This window comes from Rhinopithecus bieti, unplaced genomic scaffold, assembly GCF_001698545.2.
Source record: "Rhinopithecus bieti isolate Rb0 unplaced genomic scaffold, ASM169854v2 scaffold_18354, whole genome shotgun sequence".
Taxonomy (NCBI): Eukaryota; Metazoa; Chordata; class Mammalia; order Primates; family Cercopithecidae; genus Rhinopithecus; species Rhinopithecus bieti.
In genome coordinates, this window is record NW_016809835.1 from 4174135 (window position 1) to 4200089 (window position 25955).

The following is a 25955-nucleotide window of genomic DNA, read 5'->3' on the forward strand; positions in this document are numbered from 1 at the left end:
ACCACGAACAACACACGAACACTTCAGCGCAAGAAAGAAAAGTACAAAGATGGTGATACCTTGTACCGTTGGTCAGTTGCTGTCTGTTAGCCTGTAAGCCCCATGCGGGCAGGGACCACGTGCATTGCTCTGCGCTCATCCAAGCACCTCGTCTAAGAATACTCAATACGTAGTATTTTGTGATGTTTCTTATTTTGAAATATGTGTTGGCCGTGTACAGGAGAACCCGATCGGCTGGCTGATGTTTGACGCTGTCCTTTTTGTTTCTGTCTCGATGGCGTGCTTCCAGCATTAGTCACAGGAGGGAGAGAAGAAAGAGGCTGTTCGGATGTGGATCCCGGGATCCAGGGTGTGGTAACCGACTTGGCCGTCTCTGATGCAGGGGAGAAGGTATTGTGAACTGATTTGTTAGTAAACGGCAGCGGTTACTGTGTATAATAAAATAGCCTCAGGTTCTGGTCTGTCACGGCAGTGAGTGGGACCGAGGTGCTTTTCTGAATTGTTCTCAATTGATTTAAATATTCATATTTAAACTTTCTAACTTATTTCTTCAAATGTGCTTGCACTTCCTGTGTCATGTAGGTGTAAACAAAGCAATGATTGAAAAGTTATTAAAAAGATTAAAAACTCTCCTGTGTATATGTGTGTCTGTGCTCTCTGACTTCTGGTCTTTCTGCCCTGCAGACCTTTGCTTCTCACCCACTATGTCTGGCAGCTCTGGCACCCGGGGGCCCTTTTGCAACCAGATGGCGCCAAAGTAATTGAAACACCTTTTCCTTTGGAATATTCTTGCTTCTTCCACCTTCCTTGACCCTCCTCTCCTTGCAGAGTTGATTTCCTGTCACCACCCACATTTCACCTACTTTTTTTGTGGTCAATTTTTAATTAATTTGACCAATTTTTGCTTGGGGCACAGCGATTCTAAATGCTTCTTTTTTGACTTACTGCTATATACATAGGTGTTAACTCTCTCTTGAAGAATTAAATACATAAAACTTCCTATTAATGTCCACTAAAAGTGAGATGTCAGAAATAGGGAAGGAATAAAATATGGTTCTGGGAGGTGGCAAGTTGGCCTCTTCCAACTTGTCGGGGCTCCAGAGTTTAGCTTTCTCTAAAATTGAATTAGGTACATTACTAGGTGCCAATATGTGTCAATGTGAAAAAATGGCAAATGTCAGGTCTTCTCTTATATATACAACGTATTTTACATATTATATACTTTTTGTGTATATTACATAGGACTGAGAAATCAAGTCCAGGACTTTTAAGATCCAGAGAAAAGACAGCTGTGACTGAGTGTTCTTTTTTAAACTTCACAGGCCAAAATGAGCATAGGAATGTAATATTTGACTCTACTCCTTCTGATTGTAAGCTTTCTAACGTATTGCTTCTTAAAGTGTTCCTGCTTTTCATCCTTTTCGGTGAAGACTTCACTTTTCAGTGTGAAATTTGTGGTGTCCAGCTGTGTTAATAGAAAAGAGAGAGCGAATTAGTAATAGTTTAATTTTGAATTCAAAGTTGGGTGGCTGCTACCCCTGGAGTCTCCCTCTCTCACTTCAATTCAGCTACAGGTAGACAATTGAGGTTAAGTGTCCAGGTTCTTTGGATTAAGCTATCTGCAAATTTTTTCTCTTAATAAGGCATTTTGAAAAATTAATAAATTAATAAACCCAGGTAAAGGGCAGGATCCAAACTTTTAAAAGGTGTATAATGGATATTTTGTCATTAGCATCCTCTACAAGGTAAAGTTAGAACAAATTTCTGAAATAATTTTAAAAAATGAAATCTAACTCAAATGCAGAAATAATGGATAAATCACCAACTGCAGTTTTAAATATTCACCACAAGGTGGCAGAACAACTCCATTAAAAACGCGAAATTTCCTGTCTTGTGTCAAACCTAGTGGCTTTTGGGCATAAGTAACAACAGGTAGCACAGTCCAGCTCATTTCTATGGTTCTAATTTTTATAGACTATAAAAACTCTGTGCCATATGGTCTTACTACAGGAGCAGTGGAATGGGGATGGGCCAAGACACAGCCAGAAGAGCTGCAAGAACGCCAACAATCCCTCTAGGGCGGGGATTCTTACAGCCTGTTCTCTCCCCCAGGGTTGGGCACAGATCTAATGTCTTTAAGCTTCATCTCCTTTTTCAGCCTCTGTCATTTCCCTATCAGAGGTGCTGCTTACGAGTGAAATCTTTAATTGGCAGTCCAGGGGAAGCAGAGGTCTGGCTAACTCATCCTGGCATCACCAGCCTAAACTAATTGAATTTAACAACTTCAAAATTACCTGAGGACATGACCATGGCTGGCTGCTTTTTATGGCTTAAAATTAGATGTGCCCAGATGAAAGCAAGCAGCATACAGGAGACTGTGTTAATAGAAAAGAGAGAGTGAATTAGTAATAGTTTAATTCAGGGTATCCGATGGTCTCCCATAGCGTTAGGTGTGAAGTTTATAGTGGGTGATCGATATTTATTGATTGATTGGCATAGCCATCGAGTTCAACTTAGAATCATTCACTCGAGTGTCCATGTTACGTCAGGCATCATTCTTATGATATGGAGCACATGGATAAAGTCTTGCTACTCACTGATTTGCATCCTAGGGAAAGAAGGCAGACAATAAATGAATAAATAAGTGCCATCACTATCCACATGTGCCCTTAATGTGTGCTGTCGAAGAGACAATGAATGAGGCATAGACCCTGTCCCTAAAGAACAGATGGTCTCCTGTGGCTGGTTCATGGCCTCTGCTGCTAGTACTACTACTAAGGCAGTCACTGGTCTGGTGATCTCTGACTGTGGTGGGATCTAGAGCAGCCCAGCTAAGCGTGCCCCTATGGCCAGGGTCTGAGTCTGGTTTATTTTTTCCCAACTGCTGTATATTTTGATGTCGTGAATCTCAAACATTGAGAAAAGGAGTTGAGGCCAGATATGATATAACTTCCAATCTGGCCTCTAGAATATAAAAGGTCAGCCTGACCCAAAAGACAACTGCAGTCTGAGCACAGGGAACTCAAATCACATTGTGGTTTGCACAAGGTAAATGTTGTCACTTGAGTTTTCAGGGTGTCCTTACTGTCATCCCTTGTTGTTTTAAGGAGTGATTGGGTGAAAATTGCCATGTATCTCAAACATCAACTTTGCGTGAAGGATGCTCTTGTTGTCAACTGTTTGTTTAATTCTATAGGTTTTTATTTCTGGGAGGAAACTGAGTCAGTATAGATGAGATAATCAAGTTTAGAGACAGCAAAGTGATTTACCCAAGTCATACATTTTGGGACATTACAGGGCAGCTTTTCAAAAGTAGAATGGTTATTCATTTTCTTGTTTTTTATGTATTTTAGGTTGAATGTAGAAATTTTCCAGGTTCTTCACAGTCAGAGGTGAGCTGCACATACCTTAAATGTATCACCAGCCTTTATTTGTGGAGAACGAAAGCTTTTTCAAGAATTTGACACTTATAATTTTGTTTTTCAGATTATACAAGCCATACAGAATTTAACCCGTCTCTTATATAGCCTTCAGGTAACTACTCTCCTCTAATCTTTGACCTTGTGAATGTTTCTCTTAATGCAATTCTCTTTGATGATTCCCAGACTTTAAAAATGAGAACAAGTGAGAGGTAGGGAATGATCTTTAAAGAATGGCAGCCTTCTAAGTATAATGTGTTGGACTCACATGGTTTTGTAATCAGAGGCAACACCATGACTATATTTTATACCATTCTTCTCTGAAATCATAAAACAGTTCATATCTTTAAAAAATACTGATGAATATGATCTGGCTTGACATTTACAATGAAACTCTTAGGTGAGCATAGCATGACTTCACATTTTCTGATGAAAACCTAAATTCACACCTAAACAACTTTGACTTCTCCATGTGGCCATCAGCCTTTAGAGTAGTTAAGTAATCCATATGTTGCTTTACTCTTTTGTTTGTTCATCCACTCAACACTTATAAATTTATTAATGTTGAGGGGATGAATACGCAGTGCCCATCTCTGTGCTGAGTATGCTGAGGGCAGAGCACACAAAGGCAAATGAGCCACACAGCCTGCTCTCAAATGGCTTACTGTCTTTCAAGGAAAAGCAGACATTTAAAAAAAAATCATGCTTGCATTTAGGATTAAATGGGTGGATGATCCCTTAGGCTGGGGTCTCCAAACCTCTAGGTACAGAGTGGTACCCGTCTAGGGTGCACAACAGGAGGTGAGCCAGGGGCAAGTGAGCCGTACCACCTGAGCTCCGCCTCCTGTGAGATCAGTGGTGGCATTAGATTCTCATAGGAGCGTGAACCCTATTGTGAACTGTGCATGCAATCTAGGGATCTAGGTTGCCCACTCCTTATAAGAATCTAATGCCTGATGATCTGAGGTGGTACAGTTTCATCCTGAAACCATTCTCACCACACCCCACTCCATCCATTAAAAAAAATCTGTCTTCCACAAAATGGGTCCCTGCTGCCAAAAAGGTTGGAGACCACTAGCTTAGACCATGCACAAGAAAGAGGCTCAGTGTGTCCGATGGCTTAATTTACTCATTAAAATATATCTCGAAAGGATATACATGCAATGTTTGGATTGTTGAAAAATTTGTAGAAAAATTTGAGAGTACAAGTAAATGAAAGAAAATGATTTCTGATTCTACAAAGAGAATTAAAATTATCATGTTGATGTATAAGGCTCCAGATTTTAGAATTGTTTCCTATGCACTCTTCTGTAATATGTAACTTTCTGTCATCAACTATTGTTCCAAAGCATACTTTTTAATGATTATATGTTAAATTCAAGTCTGTGGGGTTTATTCAATCCCTTATTGTTTATACTTTTGTATTATTAACAACACTGTAGAGGACATCCTTGTGTACTCATCTCTTTGAATACATCTGACTGTTTCCTTAGGATAAATAAGAAGAATCATTTTGTTTTGGTTTTCAATAGACTTTGCCAAAATAATCAAATCAACCAACATTCTCTCTTTTTCTCTTCCATTTGAAGATGGATTAGGGTATCTGATTATTTTATTTGTACTTCTTTGACTACTACTGAGACAAAACATTTTTCCCTCACTGGTTTATTATTCATTCATGCTTCATATCTTGTTGAATTTAAAAGAAAATAAAATGAAGCCTAAGTTCTCAGCAGAAAATATAAAGGCATGCTGCATTCCATGTTTAATTATTTAGACTTTGACTCCATCAGGACTTCTTTCTCTTATGACCTTTTATTCTTGCTCTAGGACCAACATCTGAATTGTTAAAGCCTTGGATTACATTTGAATATATGACAGTGCTACTCTTATTTATTTTTCTATGCATATTTATATATTCTTCCACAAGAGCTCTTATTTTTTATTTATTTAGTTTTTTGAGACAGGGTCTGGCTCTGTTACCCAGGCTGGAGTGCAGTGGCACAATCTCAACTCACTGCAACCTCCGTCTCCTGGGCTGAAGCCATCCTCCCGCCTCAGCCTCCCAAGGAGCTGAGACTATAGGCGTGTGCCGCCAAACCTGGCGAGTTTTTCTTTTTTTAGTAGAGACAGGGTTTCACCATGTTGCCCAGGCTGGTCTCCAACTCCTGGGCTCAAAGTGATCTACCTGCCTTGGCCTCCCAAAGTTCTGGGATTACAGGCCTGAGTCACTGCGCCCAGTCCCACAAGAGCTCTTAGACAAGTTTCTTATCTCTTACCAACACCATTAAATTAAAATTTCATTATATTTTTGAATTAAATTGGAGAGAATCAACACCTTTACCTTAATCACTTACTCATATAAGAACATTGGTCAGTCATCTCTTATTCTATGATTTGCTGGAGAGCTTTGTAATTGTTTTCATATAGTATGATATGTGTGTATATATACATTTTTTCACTAAGTTTATTCATATTTCTCTTTACTGCTATTATGAATACTTTTTTTTTCATTTTGTGTCCCCAATGGTTGTTGCTAATATAAATAAAGGTATTGATTTTGGGGTACTTATATTGTAACTGGCCAACTCATTGAACTTTATTTTTCATTTTAATAGTTTTCCATTGATTTTTTGAAGTATTCCAGGTAGAAAATAAAATTAGAAAATAATGATATTATGGCTATTTGTCAATAATTACATGAATTTCATTTTCTTGGCTTACTGCTTAGGCTAGGACTTTTGAAAATGTGTTAAATAATAGTGGTAATAGCAAGCTCTTTGTCTTGTTCAAGATTTAGTGATAATGCTTTTAGTGTCTTGGGCTAGATGTGCGGTTCTGGGGTTGATGTTCTTAGAAATCAATGTATCATGTAAGACAAATAATCTTTATTTTAAATGTCAGCTGAGAAGGGATACAGTTTGAGCAGCAGCCATTAACTTGGGGGATGAAAACATTGAGCATTCTGGCTAGTGTTGCCTGATGAAAACACTCACAAGGTCCTGTGTCTTCTTTTCAACCCTGAATGCAGCTCTGTGTAGATTCAAGGTCCAGAAAAGCTTGATCACCTGAATGACCTAATTTTTGCAACACATTAGGTTAAAGCGACATGGGAAATATCAAAGTCTACAGTGAATTCTCTTAACCTAACCAGAGCTTCTGAGCTGGTCCAAGGCCATGGGCTTTGAAAGATTTCTGTTCATGGCACAGTCGTCTTTTTTGAAGCTGAATGTCTTATATGTGACTGAAGTTTTTACATAAACAATTTTGAATCAGGTGGAATGAAATTTGATCCCTATATTAGGAAAATAGAGTTAGAAATGAGGCATAGACAGGGCAAAAAGGAAAAGACACAGATATTCTATCAAAGTAAAGTTAAGCGAGTGAATTGGGAATTTCCTTAAACTTGAAAAGCAAGTGCTGTTCTCTGTCCTAAATATAAATGTAAACTTTAAGTGTGAAGATTATTCATTTAGCTTTAAATGAATATTTAAATTTAGATGAATATCCAATCTTCAGATTCCACCTCTATGCAAGGGAAAAGAATGGCTTTATCCCAAATGTTAGATAGACATGAAGAATACCTCACAGCAGCACTTAATTACTGTAACTGTAACCCTTACGTGAGCGTTATTGTGGTAGTTTTGACATAGAAAGTATTGGATTTTTGTTTGTCTTACCATACTGTCCCTTAGGATTTATTAGAATTAAGTGGTGATGTACAGTCTACAATTTTATTTAGCCAGATCAACAGAGTCCTGAGTGGTTTATTGCGTGCTAATTATTTCATATTTAAAGATCATAGTAATTAATACCTATTCTGAATGATAATCATTGTTTTATTTATAACAACTCCCAAAAGCCACTAACTATTCATGTGTCTGAAATTTTAAAGATTAATTTCCAAATTTAAAAATATGAATTTTCTTTCAAACGGCCCCAGTGAATACATTTTTGAGTCGTATTCCAAGACAAGTATGAATTTAAAATATATCTTAGTTCTTTAACTTTCAAAAGTATAGGAAACTGCTGAGCTGACAAAGAACTTATGGTCAAATCCCCATCTTCCCAACATCTGTTATATGGACAGTTTAAAAGATTCTTAGGAAGGAAAAATGTGAATTTATCCCTAGGAGAGTAATGATTTCTCATATGGAGTCAAAACATACACACATACCCAGTATGTGTCCATTTTCAATTTGTCCCTTCTGTCCTGCTTTGCACTCTAAATGGGAACTTTTAAAATTAAAAGCTTCCAAGGGCATTCACGGAGATCTTTTTGGTTTTGTGGAATCCTTCCAGATCTTGGTAATTATTTCCTGTGATGTTGCCAAACTTTTCATAGGCAGATAGCGTAACTTAAAATGTTTTTTTAATCTGGTTGGTAATGTCCTCTGGGCTTTAGAGTATCTATTTTCCCTTAATCATTTCAGCCTCCTGTTAGCGATCTATTAAACAAATACATTTCAGCTTAGTTTTTGTGTGCATGACCTTCCTGCTATAATACAAAGATGGAACAGTAATGAGACCAGCTTTAGCCACTTGCGTATCTCCTAAAAATGGTATTAACTGCTCTTCTCGGGCATTATGTTATAAAAACATTATTTACCAAAAGTCTCCAAATAGTTGATTTTATTTTATGTCTTCATAATGCAATGTAGCTCAAGTAATTTCTGGTTTGGGACTCAAAGAAAGGATGCTACGAGGTTTATGTGGATTCTTAAGTTCTCATGAACGATTGACTAGGGAGACCTCAGCAAGAGAACGAGATGTAGAACAGGAACGCACAGTCCTGTGAATTTACATGCCTAGTTCGTATTCGGGAGACTCGCTTAGCTATCACCCAACAACCAGCACCAAACTACCTTTCCGTAGGAGAGGATGATACTGCTTTTGGGCTTTGTTTCTTTTCTCTATGAATTCACAGGTCATACCCCTAGGATATATGTAGACAAGCCTCTGCGGAATGCCACACAAATCTTGCCTTTGGAGGTAACTTAGGAAAAGGCCAGAAATATTAAGAGAAATGAGTTCGGGCCTGCGTTCTGTGTTTCCAGGTAGTTCCAACGGAAAGCGTAAACAATAACAATGGAAGCCTGTGTTTAATTATTTTTCCTCTGTCTGCTCTGACAGGCCGCCTTGACCATTCAGGACAGCCACATTGAGATCCACAGGCTGGTTCTCCAGCAGCAGGAGGGCCTGTCTCTCGGCCACTCTGTCCTCCGAGGCGGCCCTTTGCAGGACCAGAAGTCCCGCGACGCGGACAGGCAGCATGAGGAGCTGGCCAACGTGCACCAGCTCCAGCACCAGCTCCAGCAGGAGCGGCGGCGCTGGCTCCGCAGGTGTGACCAGCAGCAGCGGGCTCAGGCGGCCAAGGAGAGCTGGCTGCAGGAGCGGGAGCGGGAGTGCCAGTCGCAGGAGGAGCTGCTGCTGCGGAGCCGGGGCGAGCTGGACCTCCAGCTCCAGGAGTATCAGCACAGCCTGGAGCGGCTGAGGGAGGGCCAGCGCCTGGTGGAGAGGGAGCGGGCGAGGATGCAGGCCCAGCAGAGCCTGCTGGGCCACTGGAAGCACGGCCGGCAGAGGAGCCTGCCCGCGGTGTTCCTTCCGGGTGGCCCCGAGGTATGGACCTTCTGGGGTGCTGTGAGGCAGCCTCTCGAAGACAGGGCTGGGCCTGGGGATTCCTAGGACACTAACCAAACATCTGTCATTTTGGTTTTTGTGTAAGACCTCATGAGGATTTCTCAATTTGTAGGTAGCCAAAGCTGGAAGCTTTCAGAGATAATACATATCCACGTTGACTTAAAATATGGATGCTGTGGGCCGGGCGCGGTGGCTCACGCCTGTAATTCCAGCACTTTGGGAGGCCGAGGCGGGCAGATCACCTGAGATTGAGAGTTCGAAACCAGCCTGGCCAACATGGTGAAACCTCGTGTCTACTAAAAATACAAAAATTAGCTGAGCTTGGTGGCGGGCGCCTGTAATCCCAGCTACTCAGGAGGCTGAGGCAGAAAAATCGCTTGAACCCATGAGGCGGAGGTTGCATCGAGCCGAGATTGTGCCATTGCACTCCAGCCTGGGTGACAAGAGTGAAACTCCGTTTCAAAAAAAAAAAAAAAAAAAAAAAAAAGGACAGTGTAAGGGCCCAGGTCCTATGGGACCACTGCACTCTGCCTGAGATGCCCTTGCCTAAGGAACAAACATAGAATCGAGTTGTCCTAGAAAGGCCGGGGTGGGTTTGTCCTGGAGTCACACTCACCGTGAGCTTGCTCTTTTCCGGTATTTGAAGGACTGTCTTAGAGTTCTATGTAGAAGTAGCTTTTAGAAGATCAATTAACTATTAATAAATACTATAGGCACTGAATTTAGCAAGTATAATACTATTCTGTTATGCCGAGCTTATTCTCTCTTTGTAAATTTGATATAGTAAATTCAAAATCCATTTCACTAGTAAGAGTTATTTATTTGCATCTTTTCTAACCATGCTTGACAATCCCATTGGTCCCAGAAGTTTATTTTCCTGTGTTATGAGCATGTATTTTTTTTTTTATTGATAGTGCATGAAGTTGTACAAGATCTCTGTTGCAATCTGTTTTTCCTTTTAAGTTGGCTAAATTATGTTTATTGCTAACTCCTCATGTATATATGGATATGTTTTCAACTTTTTTATTTAGCAAAAGTAAAAAATGCTGCTTTCTCTGATTAAAATAAAGTGGAAACACTTTAATGTCATAGAACGCCACTCTTTTTTATTTATTTATTTATTTTGTTAAAGATATGCCATGCATAGCAAATTGAAGTTTTTGGTACTAGCTCATTAAAAGAGGATGGGGTGGGGGGAGAAAAGAAGTGGTAATCTTGACCTTACTTTTACTGAAATCTTGATTCCTAAGATTCTCTCAGGAATAAATACTTTATGAAACGTGTAAGTTAGAAAAATTATTGTACTTTTCCTCTGTTTTTTTACATAGGTAATGGAACTTAATCGATCTGAGAGTTTGTGTCATGAAAACTCATTCTTCATCAATGAAGCTTTAGTACAAATGTCATTTAACACTTTCAACAAACCGAATCCATCAGTTATACATCAGGATGCCACTTACCCCACAAGTCGATCTCCTTCTGACTTGGTAAGGACTAGTGAAAATCAGGTAGACCTCAAGATGGACCCTTCTCAGCCTTTGAATGTCAGTCACGAACTGTGGACAGCCTCTGGGTCCAGCCATCAGATACTTCCTTTCCACGAAAGCAGCAAGGATTCTTGTAAAAATGGTAATTAACACTTTAAACGTCATCTGTATAGTTTGAACAAGAAGTTGTCCCTCTGAACGGTTGGCTCTTGTGTAGGGTGCATCAAAGTCCTCCCTACCATGGGAATAAATTGGTACTGATGAGCTGGAGTTTGCAGCATTCACTTTTCTTTGGGGAAGTCTGGGGACGGCCTTTGCTTGTAAGTTACCTAGACAAGTGAGACTATGGTCATAGGGCTTAGCGAATGCTCACAACATGTAAGAACCAGACCGGATTTTTAGATATGTGGGTTAAAATGATAATGTCCTCTTAAAAGTAAAGCAACTTGGTATTTACTCCCCACTATTGTGAATCCCACTACATCCTGAAACACCTACGTTGACACTCAGAAATAAAAGATACCAACAGGGTTGGTAGTGGGACTTTATCAGGGCAATTTCCTGTAACATTAGTGAAATCTTCTGTATTGCTATTAAACACCCAAAATGAAACTGTTAACGTCATTTGTCATTGTAAAAAAAAAAAAAAAAAAAAAAAAAGGTTTTTTTCTCCATAAGTACCTCATAATAACACAATTTGCTAATCCCATTAAAGCATTTGCCAAGTATAAATGAAAGGCAGCTCGTGTTACCAGCTCTACATGAATCCGAATGATTTAAATCTATGTCTATTATAAATTGTTTTTTGTGAGACATGAGGTAGGGAATGAGAAGAACTTGAAACCTCTCTACTGAAAAACAGATGGTATGCAATAGAATAAACAAATGGCTGGCCACATGGATGTGAAATAAATCACCCACAGCAAAATGTTTCAGAAACATAAAACAAGCAGTAGTATAGAAGTCTTCAGAACTGGATACAGATTTGTTTCTATACTTAATATATATTCTTAGATTGTCAGTTGGAGGATAATTTTTCAGCAACAAAAAAGAAGGTATTTGGCTTCTCCCAATTCAAGAGTAATAATTCTGACACTGCTTATAAGTTGATTTATTACTGATCCAAAAGATTTTGATTCTTAATGGTGGCTAATTCTTTACATTACTTAAGTCACTGTGGTAACATTCTTACTTCTTGTCAGCATATAGGAGAGAATGAAATAGTTTTTTAAAGTATTGTTTCAAATATTCTTTAGATAAAGAAAAAATATGATGGAATAGTTCAGACTAAATAAAAGGTCAAGCAAAATTTAGAAAATGTAACTTCTTTAATATATTATCTTGCAACTTTACTACAATAGAGAGCACATTGCAGAATGCTTTTTCTAAGCACATGTTGCTTTGCTGTGTTGATCCATTAACCTGCTATTTATAGTGCTTCCTGTGTTTTTGTCAGCATGGTTTTACATACTGGCTTTGTTATAATTCCGAAACTCAGTTTGAGTTAAACCACATTCAGCTTTTGTTTAAAAGAAGCATGTCTCTTTTACTTTTTGTGTATCTCCCATCTTTTCTATTGACTTGTGCTTCAAAGTAAAACTTTTAAAGCATTTGGCAGCATACTTGCAGTAGATAGAAAATGTACTAAGGAAATAAACAGTGATTATATACAAAACCAGTCTATCCACATGTAAGGAATTAGAGCCAAAGGAAATGCTGAGAAATGTACTTATGCTTAAGAAATTGTATGTCCAGAGTAGGCCAAGGACACTCAGGACATTGACAGGAGAGAGGAAAATCAACTTTGGCTTAAATCTCTCAGGAACATCCTGGTTTATATAAGTAGGGATTACATCAGAAATGCTGTGTGTACTGTTCACCACTGGAGTTTTGCAACTAGTCAAAAAACCTTCTTTATGTTTGTTTACTTCATGATAAGCAATTTCTAGAGGAGAGAAAAGAAAGTCAGAGAATAGGAGGTGATAATAAAGTAGAATGAAAATTGGATATATATACTTAAAAGAGTGGTCAAGGCTAGGTAAAATGATTCAAACCACTGCAGAGCTTTCGCAGCTTTTATCATTGACAGTAACACAATATCAGCCGCTGGTGATGGCCTTAGCTGGGCTCCATGGGTGCTTGCCACACATGACCTTGGGGGACAGTGACTGGGCGGGGGGGAGCTGGACAGGAAGAAGCAGGCTCCAGGGTGTGCTGGTTGGTGACAGTTGATGTGGCAGAACTAAGGACCACACAGTGTTGTTGTCCCCTCTTCTGTGTTTTGCTACTGAATCTGGGTGAGTGGCCATGAGTGACCACTACTGAGGACCTCCATAGTTCACTACAATCTGGCTAACATAATTTGCCTATAATGTTGTGGGCTGGTATTTTTGCTAAATGTGCACTTAACCATGATTTCATTCAGGCTTCAGTCACTCTTTCATTGTTAGACCTTAAGGTCAGCTGTTTCAGATAACACCTTAAAGAATGGTTTGCTGTTTTGCCTAGTCTGGTACTGTGGGTAGAGGATCAGCTCAGATCAGTGAAAATGTGAATTTCTGGAACAGTAAAGCTGATGGGAAAAATTGTATATAAATACAATTCTCCAATGTGTTTAGATACCACCTAGATAGGAATTTCTGTTGGTTTGTTCAGTACAGCCTCAGCAGACATTTTTGTGTTCTAATTGTGATTGGTTTCTGAATTGCTCTACCCCCACCCCTACCACGAGTATTTATATGACACATCAAATTTCAGGCACCGTCCTAAGGTTTTACATGGAGAAACTCATTTAATACTCCCAACAACCCACTGAGATGGTTCTGTCCTTTGAGGGGGCAGCTGGGATACAGAAAGGTTAAGTAACTTGTCCAGGTCACACACCTAGTAAATGGCAGAGCAAGAAATTGAACCTGGGAAGATTGGCTTTACAGCCCATGCTGTCAATCATCACACTCTACGTTCTTAATTACTTTTTTTTTTTTTTTGAGAAGGAGCCTCTCTCTCTGTCAGCCAGGCTGGAGTGCAGTGGTAACATCTTGGCTCACTGCAATCTCTACCTCCCAAGTTCAGGTGATTCTCCTGCCTCAGCCTCCTGAGTAGCTGGGATTACAGGTGCCCGCCATCACACCTGGCTAATTTTTGTATTTTCAGTAGAGATGGAGTTTTGCCAGGTTATCCAGGCTGGTCTTGAACTCCTGACGTCAAGCAATCCACCTGCCTTGGCCTCCCAAAGTGCTGGGATTACAGGCTTGAGCCACCACGCCTGGCCTGAATTACTAATTTCTAGAAAGCTGTTTTGAATTTTACTTTTTTTTTTTTTTTTTGAGATTGAGAGTCTCACTCTGTTGCCCAGGTTGGAGTGCAGTGGTGTGATTTTGGCTCACTGCAACTTCCACCTCCTGGGCTCAAGTGGTTCCTCCCACTTCAGCCACCTGAGTAGCTAGGACTGCAGACTTGCACTATGCCCGGCTAATTTTTGGCTTTTTTGTAGAGATGGGGTTTCCGCATATTGCCCAGGCTGGTCTTGAACTCCAGAACTCAAGCGATCGGACTGTTTCAGCCTCCCGAAGTGCTAGGATCACAGGCATGAGCCACCACCCCCAGCCATGAGTTGTACTTTTTAAGGAAGTTGGTTTAGATATAGAACAAATCTAATCCTTTTGTAATGCCTGGTGGGATGTTCATGATTAAGGACCGGGTTTTTGTTTTTATTGATTTTTTTTCCCTCCCCTCCTTCCCTCTTTAATAGCAACATTTGGAAAATATTTCTAAATGTTTTGGATTGCTGTGGCCAACTCTTGCATGGGGCCTGAACATCTTCAGTATCGTAAATACTCTTTAGCTTTACTTTTTTCCCATACGGGACATTTTCTTAAAAATATTTTGTTTCTCTAATGTTGCCTAATACCCCATGTTATCTGTAAATATTTTTTAAGATGGTACTTTAAAGAACTTTACTTTCCAGTTTTGGAAGTTATTTCATGAACAAAATTCTTGGATGTTCAAACATTAAATCCAAATTGGTATTTTACTTGTAGTGGAAGAGATGGTTGGTTTAAGAACTTTTTCTGTACTCCTCTGTGGGACACCAGCCAAGACTACAGAATATTTGAATTTCCTTAAACAATAGTCTCTGTGGGACAATTGCTATGTAATCGGCCCTGTGAGATGCTCAACAGCATTACTCTGAAAGGCAAAAACAACAAAAAAGCCCAACATTTTATTCTTGTGACTTTTTGTCTCCTAGCTTTAACATTTTAGAACTATATATTGAATGCATTTTAGAACTATATATTGAACTATATATATAGTTATTTGCCTTTTTCATTAACAGAGAAAACATTTTATGGTATAAAAATCTGAAATCTTAATCTCCCTTTACAGTTATATTTTCTGTGTACCTCAATATTTGCAGGTTTCCCAGAAGTTCTCTTCAATTCAGTTAAATCATTATGATTTTGTTATGCATTTGATAAAATTTAAGTCAAGCCAAATTTTATGTTAATGATATAGATACTGGGAAAAAAAGTAACTTCATTAAGTTTGAATTCTCTTTCCTTTTACTACATATTAGAATTTGCTGCCAAGAAAACTATTTTCAAAATTCAAAGCATTGTATTTAGAATACCTCATCTTGATAATTTTTTTTTAAAGACAGCTGTGTTAAACTTTCAATGACAAGTTTTTTATGTAAGGCAAGAAAATAGAAAATTTCCAAATGCAAACCCATGCCATCCTTAGTATTTAAATCACAGTCTTAAGAAGTGAGAGGGTGATAATTTCTCATGCTTTAAAATATTTCATAATTCAGAAATTGATGCCTTACTTGTGTAATCTATGTGGAAAGAAGCTTTGCCCAAAGAACTTAAGGCAATTTTTCCAGAAATTGAAACTGGTATTAGACACCATAAACTTCTATGTTGTGAGTGTATTTGAAGAGGGGGAATGTATTTGTCGACCACGGCTGCCATAACGAAGTACCACAAGCTAGGGGGCTTAGACAACAGAAATTTATTTCTTCATTTCTGGAGGCTAGAATTAGAGATCAAGGTGTTGGCCACATTGGTTTCTTCTGAGGTCTCTGTCCTTGGCTTGCAGATGGATGGCCATCTTCTTCCTGTGTCTTCACCTGGTCTTCCTCCTGTGCCTGTCTGTGCTCCAATCTCTCTTTATAAGGATATCAGTGACATTGGATTGGGGCCCACCGTAATGACTTCAGTTAACTTTATTCTTTAAAGCTCTATCTCCAAATACATTCTGAGCTACTGGGGGGGTGGGTAGGACCTCAACATGTGAATTTTGGGGGGACACAGTTCAGTTCTCAACAGGGGACAAAATGATGATTTTTCTCCTTACCATAGTTTTAGGTATCATGAAAGCCTTAATTAAAAAAAAAAAAATATATATATATATATATACACACACACACACATATATATATACACACACACACACACACCAAAGTTGAACTATAACATTGTTAGTTTTTTGACTTGGTAAGGGAAGTGAATTGAACTTTGTAAAAAAAAAAATAAATAATTACATAATAGTAAAATTGTGATGAATATTTATATCTGTATATTGATAGATATTGATGTCTGTTATCAAGCCAAGTTCAACACATAGAAATTAAGGCAGGAAATATTGAATCCACTTCCTACTTAGTGAAACTAGAGCAGAAAATATTGAGTCTATAGGTTCATTTCCTACTTATAGTTGTATTTCCAAGCCTAGGCCTTAACTAAGGGGCTTTGGGAATTGTGAGTACTCTCTGATTGGGAGGGACATTATGTGCCTTTATTTTGGATTGCTTAAATGAAAACAAAGCTGAAGGGTTGAGGACGTTAATTACAACATCAAATTATTATCCAGAGATATATAGGAGTTTGAGGAAATCAAACTGAGGGAATCATCTGGCAACTCTTTCTTCTAGAATCGTGATTATCACGTTAGGTGATGTTTTAAAGGAAACTATAATATTGCTTGCTCTTGGTAATCTATATCATGACAAAAATATAAAGTATTGGGCTCAAGGGCTTAATTTTCATCTTTCTCATCGACAAGTGGAGATGATTGACTTTAGCCTTTTGCAGATTTTATACCAGGAAAAGGAAACATGACATTTGCTTGTAGAGCCTGGTGAGCCAGGAGTGCTTACTGCCAACTTCCTGATTGCATATTTCTCTGGGGGCAGGTTGGCTATGTGAGCCAACTGGGCCAGGGCCATCCCGCCTCAGCACACAGAGCCTAAGACACAGCAGGAGAGCAAAACCAGCAGGTGGGTGGATTCAGAGGCAGCCAGCCAGCCATGCGGCTGCCTGTTCATCTCCACCCCGGGTTCCAGTTTAGTTTGGACAAGCTGCTGAAGTGTGGGAGTCCACATGGTATGAATGCTCCAAAGAGCCTCAGAGGTTAGGCCTGGCCCTGGCCATCCTTAGCTTTAAAAATGAAAAAATAATACATGCACGGATATACACACACACGTGATCTATCGGCTACATGTTTGACCTCTCTAGTATGATGTGACTTTACTCTCCAAGAGACTAAGACTTGGGTTTGGAGGGGAAATTTATCTACCAAACATAACTGAAGGATGAGGCTTGCTGCCATCAGTCACAGTGACTGATGAGGTAATAATCCGGCTTCAGCAAAGGAAAGGAAGCATCACTCTCCATGTATCAGAATCTGGGGACTGTATTCTCCCCATCCAGCCATGCAGATTTTGTTTTTAAGGTTTGCTTAAAATGTGGAATGTTCAGCTGAGTACCGTTGATTTATGTTTGCCTAAGAAGAATATGACCATCTATCTTAGGGGGTGGCAAACTTTTCCTTAAAGGGTCCTATAGTAAATATTTTAGTTTTTGCAAGCCATCGATCTTTGTTACAACTAGTCAACTCTGTCATTGTAGCTTGCAAAGCAGCCATAGACAATATGTAAATAATGAGTTTAGCTGTGTTCCAGTGAACTTTGTAAAAACAGGTGGCTGTAGTTTGCCTACCCCAGAGCTGGTTTCCAAATTTTCTTTGCTTCTACTTAAGTTGAAGAGTGACAATTACACTCCTCCCTGTTTGGAATGTTCACCTTTGGGTGAATTAATAGTGCAATATTATATGGCACTTCATGCCATTCAAAAGCAGATTTGAAATCATGATCTCATTTGCTCTTTATAATGATTTTGTGAAATGGTGGTTATTGTCTACAGAGACAACTTTTCTCTTTCACTTTTTGTTCAGTCTCTGAAAACATAAAGTCAGAAAGAGATAGCTGAATATACTAGATGGAGTTTAAGGCCAGAGGCTCAAAACGTGGAGAAACCCTTCTTCCCAACTCCAGTTCGCCAAATCCTGTGATGGTGTTGGGGAGGGCCACCCTCTGACTATGCAGCTAATGAGAAGTAAGATACATAGATAGGAATTCTTTGCTAGAATCATGCGTCTCATAGCTGACTATGCATCTGAGTTTACTGTGGCAAACAGAAAAAAAATACAGATTCCTCTGTTCAGAGATTGTGATTTGAATCAGGGCTTGGCTGGAGCCTGCAAACTTGTGTATCTAACATTCTTCTTAGTTGATTCTGAAGCAGCCAGCCTGATGAATGTCCCCGGATTGCTGGCCTGGGATACTGGACTTCATATAACAGGACTTCGCTTCAAACCCTGACTCTGGCTCTTATTGCTGTGTGATCCCTAAGTCTTAGTTTCCCCATCTATACAAACGGGAAGGAAGTGTTAACATAACTGTTTAAAAAAAGGCCTGACATGTCCCGGGGATCCAGTGAGCATCAGCTTCCTTCCTACATTCTGGAAATAATTTATTCTGATTGTGATTCAGGGGTCGCCGGCCAACAAAATGAAAGTGTTTCCTAAATGTTATTAGAGAGCCAATAGTTTAAAATATAAAATAATTAGCTGTAAATTGGGAAAGTTTTTACTCAGATTGGAAATACATTAGAATAAAAAGGGTAACTATCTTTCCATAGCGATCTCAGAGGAGGGGTTTGTCAGTGGATCACCAGAATTGTTTTGGGGATGAAGCTCTGATAGCACAGCATTTTGCTTCTTCCTTTTGTTCCTCTCTCTACTGGAACAAGTTATGTAAGTCAACCACATTTTTAGAACCAGATATAAACACCCAAATGTCAAATACTCTGACAACATGACTGAACATCACCTCCATTTGGGATGGAAAGCTTCCTTATCTACAGACCATCCAACGCTTGTTGGTTACATTATGTAAATGTACCCCCAGGAAGACTTCTAATTGTACTTTGGTTTCCAGAGTGGGCTCTCCTACTAGAAAGAAAATGTCAAAAGCAGCCTACAGGAATATTCTAGTGTAAACTCTTTGTCATTTTAAGTCTAAAAATTCTGTTCTAGTTTATCATCTTAATCTCTTTTTGAGTTTGGTTATCCTGAATCAATTCAAACTTGTTAGTTCTGGATAAACTGATAAAAATCATGGTTCAGAATCACCAGAAAGCATCTCTTGTTAGCACTTATAATTTGAATTATGTGGTGTAATAATTTATGTAATATCTGTCCCACTAGAGAGGAAGCTTCATGTGGGTAGAGCATTGCATATTTCTTTCTTGTTAATTGCTCTATCACCAGCACCAAGCAGTGTCTGATATATGATGAAGATTTGATAAACATTTATGAAATGAATGGAGGAGTCCAGGTCCACACTCATTAGCAGAAGTGAAAGCAACCATGAGCTGAAACCACACAGTTGACTCTTTTACTAAGGCATTGAAATAAGTTGAGGTATCAGAGAAATGGGGTGTGTGGTGGTGGTTAACACAGGCAGGTGGTTAACACTGGCTAGCTAACTGGATCAAGTGTTTGTTTTAAACTTTTTGTAATATGGGTACAGGTTAGATAGCATTCTTAAAATGTTGGGGTAACTGTAAGATTGTTTGCCTTTAATATCTTCCTGGATTCCTAGTAGTAGACTTAAAAAATTACGAACTTTTTTTCCACCTCATTAGTGTTGGAGTAAATTTATCAATGTATATAGTACTATATGTATCAGTTTGGCATAGGTACTTTTTGTTCAGTTCTAGAGAGCATCTTTTTAAATTTTACTTTAAGTTCTGGGATAAATGTGCAGAACATGCAGGTTTGTTTTACATAGGTATACATGTGCCATGGTAATTTGCTGTACCTATCAACCTGTCATCTAGGTTTTAAGCCCCACATGCATTAGGTATTTGCCCTAATGGAGAGCATCTCTTGATATGAGTTATTTTTCCATTAGAACATTGTACATATAGCCCCCATATGGCATGCATAGGAGATGAGAAAAAGTTAAAATGTGTTTCCCATAAAATGCTTTATGGTACCTTGAGCTTTAGAAATGAATCCAGTGCTGTCATTGTAGGAAGATGACACATTTACCATTTAATTGTTATATCAATAGCAATTAGTCAGCTTATCTGTTCACCGGGGTATTTCTTTTTTAACCATAAATTAGCGTGAATCCCACGACATCAAGCATGGGTGCCCAGCTCAACATCAATGAAACACTTTCTTAAACTCTTTTTGCTTCTGCTAAATCCTACTTAACAGTCCAGCGCATCTCCCTAGGCAAAAACAATCAGTATTTGTTTAGTTAAATATGCTCCTAGAATGTGAACCAATTTGCCTGGGATGGCCTTCTACTTATTAGCCTTAAAATGTTGCCTGAAACATCACATATTTATTGTAGCAAGAGTGTGATTGAATCTTAAGAAATAGATCCCTTTGCTTTACCCCAGACTGACTGAAACATATATACTGTATTCTTAGCGGGTCACTTTCAGACACAGTTAAGGGGAAAGAGTTGTTCTGCTCAGACCTTTGACCGGATGATGAATAAGCCTGGGCCTTAGTTTTGATCTGTGGAGATGTTAATTTGCCACAATAAGTCACTGTAGAGTTTCTTTGGATAAGAGGCCACAGTATCCATTCTCTTTCTGGATAAGATATTAATTCAGTTTAATTTGAAATGTTAATGCTTGATTTGAAGATATACCTAAGGAAAAATGTAGGCTACCAAAGGGTGTAGTTATGCAGGATAGGTTTCTGAACCTTTTGCTAAACAATTTCATAGTAAGGCTGTTCAAAATTTAATTGTTTTTCATGGTGACTCTTTTCCATGCTGTTTTTGTACAAGTTTTATTACACTATGGCTTTTCTAAAACATAACATAGTGAATGCTTGTATTAAATATAGAATATTTGGATCATCCACTAGAAATTTGGGAGACTCTGCTTCTCTGATGAATTGAGACTGTTTTTAAGGAATGGTGCTGTAAGGCTTTGGAAGAACCGTTTACAAGCAAAACATTGGCAGTTTTAATTTTATTTAATGACCTGCTTCCTACCAGTGATCTTGGCACCCTGTGCAGTGATTTGCAATCAATTAATCATACAGAATGTTGTAACACTGCAATGAGGGCATTGCACTCTAAGAGTCTCATAAATCCACCAGAAACAAAAAACAGGAATTGCATGCTTAAAGACTTCTTCATGCAAAACCCCAAATGAGAAGGTGATTTTTATGTTCTGTTTTCTAAAGTGTCCTCAGAAGCCTTGAGACTTTCTTGTGGATTCTGGGTTTTGAAGTTCCCATTTCTCAAATACTGTTTGGCCCTTTACTGGGCTGTCAACATAGGAGTTTATAAGTTTTCACCTCATTCAGTTTCGTCACTGATCATTTAGATGGGGAATTCTTGATTCTGAATTACCAAGAGAAGCCCCATGACTTTGTTTTCCTCTGAATTTAGGGCAGTCACTTTCAACTATGAGAGGCTGTAGTTTGGGGAGTCTTTGTAGAAATGATTCAGAAAGGAGGCATGTTTCCATCCTGGGAATACACTGACATTTGCTAGAGGCAGATGGCAGAAGATAGGATAGTGTGACATCAGAAGTCAAGAAGATGTCACGTACTTGGCTTTGCCAAAAGCTTCTGGAATCTGCGTGTTCAGGATCTTAAGCTTGTGGGCTTGTCATTTCAGATGTGCCCTTGCAGTTAACTGTTTAACTATGATGGATTTTTTTTTTCTAATTTTAGCATAGTAAATATAGAGCTATTAAACATTCTTAAAATTATGTAAGCCTAAACCCTTGGATGTGTGTATATTGTGTTGTCTTTATTCATTTTCATATGGTTTTGTTTTTGGAATGTTCTTATAACAAGAACATGGAAGTTTAGTATATATTCCATCTGACTAAAACTGAACCCTCTTTAAAGAAACTAAAGGTTTTCAAGACTGTTTTACTTCCAGTGAGTAGTTTAAACTTCTTTCATGACGGATTTATTCCTATCAAAAGTTGTACTATTTTGATTACTTGTTAATGTATCCAGATTGGCATGTTAGACACAAGTAGAGCACATCCTATATTTTTAGATGCTTGATGCTTCTGTTCAGCATAAGCCCTAAAAAAATACCAAGTTTTGCAAATGCAAAGTACTTTTCATTGGCATGGAAATTGGAGGGAAAAACACAGTGAATATTTTGGCCAAAATGTGATGGTCTGTTAGTCAGCATCTGGTAATGAGGCCATATTTTGCATTCAGACTCTAGTATGAGAAAGTGCAGTTGTACATTGACATCTCCCCTGGGACTGTGGACTAGAACCACATCCACTTTGAAAGGTAATACTGCAAGGGGGGTGCTTAGCCTTCTTTTAGGGTACTCCACTGAACTACCTACATAATTTGGTTTTTAAAATGTTTTAGTTTATGCTAAACAAGCAATCTGAGATAAAGCATGGTAAAAAAAAAGTCAAATACTAAATTTGTCTTTATGAGCTCCCTTTCTCTGATGAGCTGACTATGAGTCTGTTACCTTCATGAATATGGGGCAAAAAGCCTAAATCTGAACTCTGTCGGCTGGAAGCAAACAAAGTACTGGGAAAAATTACATCAAAGTATGCTACTGGTAGAAGTTATCATTGGTCTTGGCAAGACTACAAAGGTTTTTTTCAACTGCTGCTGCCAATAAATTAAAATATTTTCTCTTTATATTTGTCAGGTAAGAGATATAGATGTAAGATAAGATGAATATATTTGTCAGATTTAGATAAGATGAATATATTTGTCAGGTTCAATCTCTTGCCTACTATGATAGCCAGTCCCTTCACCCCCTCTACCATAGGATAGACACACAATTAAATTCTTCTTTGTATAAATCAAGGTAGGCTTAAAGGTAAAACATTGATCTCCTCAGACAAACTTGCAGGACTTCTGGTGGTGACTATTTTCAGTTTCTTTAGAGAGACTATTGGCTAACTTTGAGGATGTATGGTTCAGGAAAGTTTCAGAAAATATGTTGCATGAAGGGATAATTAAATGACTGAGTTAACACTAACCCAGAAAAAAAAAAACACTAGGGTTGAAACAAACCCTAGTTTCTTCTGGTTAAAAATGATGTTGTTTAGCAATAGACTCTAAAATGCTTTATCCAATTTATATTATTTATTGATACATAATTTACATAGAGTGAAATGCTTAGCAATATCATTTTTGACCAGAATGACCAAGAACTGAATCAGACCAGACATGTTCCTGTGAGGAACTGCCATTCAAAGATGAAAAAACAATGAATCCAACCCCCATTGCCTGCAGCCAAGTTTCAGCAAAAGTTGACTAAAAACACACTTTTCCAATGTAGTGAGCCTTATGTGCATTTATTGATACTTCACTATTAAGTGAGGGACTTGAGTGAAGCAAAGAATAAAAGAATAGATGAATATATCAAGTGCACTTTATTTATACTGAAAAATGCAGATGACAGGCTGGCATAGTGATTAAGATGGAAGGCTTGGGAATTATGCCTGGGTTCAGATTCCAACTCAGTCATTTATTATCTGTGAAATTTTAAGCAGATGTTTAACTTACTTGGTGTCTCAGTTTCCTCATCTCTACAGTTGGATTTCTGATAGTATCTACTTTGGAGGTGGTATGACAATTACATAAAACAATGTGTGTACAACTCTTAGACCTTTGTGAGCACTTAATGAACACTACCGTTATCACTGTTACTATTATATCTTGTGGTGAGAAAGGAGTACATTATTAGGAAGTGCATCTGCTGCATTCAAGCCACTGGGCTGCTTCTAAAGTGGTTGCTCTGGTGACCAGAGAGACTTGTGTTGCCTCATTTGGGTATCACATGAATCAGCACATCTCAAAACTTATTCCACAATTTGACTGGCTGTTAGTATTAGGTATTATACAAGAATCTCCCATAATGAAATAATATTGAGAAATGCTGATTTTTGGGACTGCACAACTTTTTCCAAACCTCTGTTGTGCTCCTGTGCACTGAATCTGCAGAAGTGGACCTCCTCAAACCCTTTTTTTTTTTGAGATGGAGTCTCGCTTTGTTGCCCAGGCTGGAGTACAGTGGCCGGATCTCAGCTCACTGCAAGCTCCGCCTCCCGGGTTTACGCCATTCTCCTGCCTCAGCCTCCCGAGTACTCAAACCCTTTTAACCACAGCATCCTCCTTTGGAGACCGGCATCTTGCAGGACTACTTATTCCTTGAAACATGGTTTGGAAAAAACGCTGATGTCAGGGAATATTGAAATAAACTCACAGCATGTGGCACACCCTTCAAATACATTTTTCTTCCCTTTGGAACAGTTGAAATTCAAATGACATATCCTAGCATAATTTGCCACATGGGTTGTGTTTTGAAACCCAAATCTAACACAACAAATTTCAGATAGAGCTTTGTTTAGCCCCCAGGCCAGTATTTGGTCCTGTGGATAAGGGTTGGTATCCAGACCTCTTAGGGCGTTTCTGCGTCAGCTTTCCAGGGCTTATTCAAACCCTCCATGTGCTGGAAGTCCCTCACCCTTTATGAGGCACAGTAGGCAATGTGCTTGCACCTTGATCTCTCAGCCTCAGCTCATGCTTTTCTCTTTCTCATCCTGCGTTCTAGCCATAGGAAGTTCCGTCCATTGTGTGGAAGGCTACGCCCCCCACATCCCCAACCTTTTGTACATGTGTTTCCTCTGTCGAGAATATTCTCTCCTCCACCTTTTATTCTCAACCTGATGACCCCGTACTCATCTTTCAGGACTTGGCTCCAGGGCCACGTGCTTCCACAATATTTTCTCAGTTGTTTGCTTTATGCAGTTTATTTATTGAGACATAATTTACAGAGAGGGAAATGCTCAGATACTGTTTATTGTCCAGTAAGTTTTGTGGGAAGAATATCAAGGGACAGAGCACTCTGTCACCCTAGAAAGTTCCCATATGCCCCTTTTCAGTCAACCCCTCCCCTTCAAAGCAGCGACTCCTCTGCAATCCATCACCATGGGTGAATTTCGCTGATTCTAGAATGGAATGGAATGGAATGGAATGGAACACTCTACCTTTTGGTGTCTGCTTTTTTCACTCAGCATATTATTTTTGAGAGGCAACCATGTTGTTGCATGAGCCCATAATTGGTTCCCTTGTATTACACTTCATTGATGAATATCCCAAAGTTTACTTATCCCTTCCTTGTTGATGGACATCTGGCTTATTTCTAATTTTTGGCCAGTCTGAATAAAGCTGCTATACACATTCTTGTACAGGCTTTTGTGAATTATGTCTATATTTATCTTGAATTAATACTTAGGAGAATTGCTACTAGGGTAGGTGTCTGTTTAACTTCCAAGAAACTGTGCAACAGCTTTACACTGTGAAATAGTGATTGTCCTGACTACAAACCTCCACAGTGCTGAGACCAGGTTTTGTTCAACCTGACTTTCCTGGTGTCCAGTCGAGGGCAGGGCACATGCTAGACACTCAGTGTTTATTGAAGATTGAATGGATAAGAAATTCAAATCAGTTTTCATTCTGACATCCCCACTAACTGACAAAAAATGTATGCTTTGTCCATCAAGTAGATGGAAATGTTATTGGCTAAATGTGGGCTGATTATAGGCAGGAAAAAACAAGAAAGACACAGCTTCCTTCTTACTCTGCTCTTGGACTTGCCTCTCTCGTTTCAGGGTGGCAGCGTGTACAGGTATAATCAGGTGTGCAAGTTGACACAGGCCATAGAAGGGTCCTGATCACCAGTAGTAGCTGAGCTCACCTCCTGCAGTTAAATCTCCCAGCACTTCCATTCAAGACCTTCCCAAACCTCCTTTTTCATCCCCCCTACCCTTTGGCTCACCTGCACAAATCCATGTTTCAGCCAAACTTGACAACTCTCCCTTCTTTGTGACATCTTGCATTTTCTCTCCTTTGCAATGGCTGAAGACTCCACCCGGAAGGCCTCCCACATGCGGCCAAACCATCTCTTCCTGTTGACACCCTGGGCAGCTTTCAAGGCTCAGTTCATACGCTTTCTCCTCTCTGAAGCCTGGCTTGGCCACCACGTCTGGAAGATTGCTCTCTTTGGAGAGTCTTTGAGATGGTGTCT

At 39.1% G+C, this 25955-nt stretch overlaps 1 protein-coding gene across 2 annotated transcripts in view; it reads left to right on the forward strand.

The window, feature by feature from the left end:
• ARHGEF28 (Rho guanine nucleotide exchange factor 28) overlaps positions 1-25955 on the forward strand; it is a 320618-nt gene that overhangs the window by 279914 nt on the left and 14749 nt on the right. For both annotated transcript variants that reach the window (XM_017890633.1, XM_017890634.1), the window contains 5 exons: positions 290-390; positions 3354-3392; positions 3487-3534; positions 8553-9038; positions 10388-10688. In XM_017890633.1, the coding sequence (XP_017746122.1) occupies positions 290-390; positions 3354-3392; positions 3487-3534; positions 8553-9038; positions 10388-10688 (975 nt within the window). The remainder of the gene's footprint in view (positions 1-289; positions 391-3353; positions 3393-3486; positions 3535-8552; positions 9039-10387; positions 10689-25955) is intronic.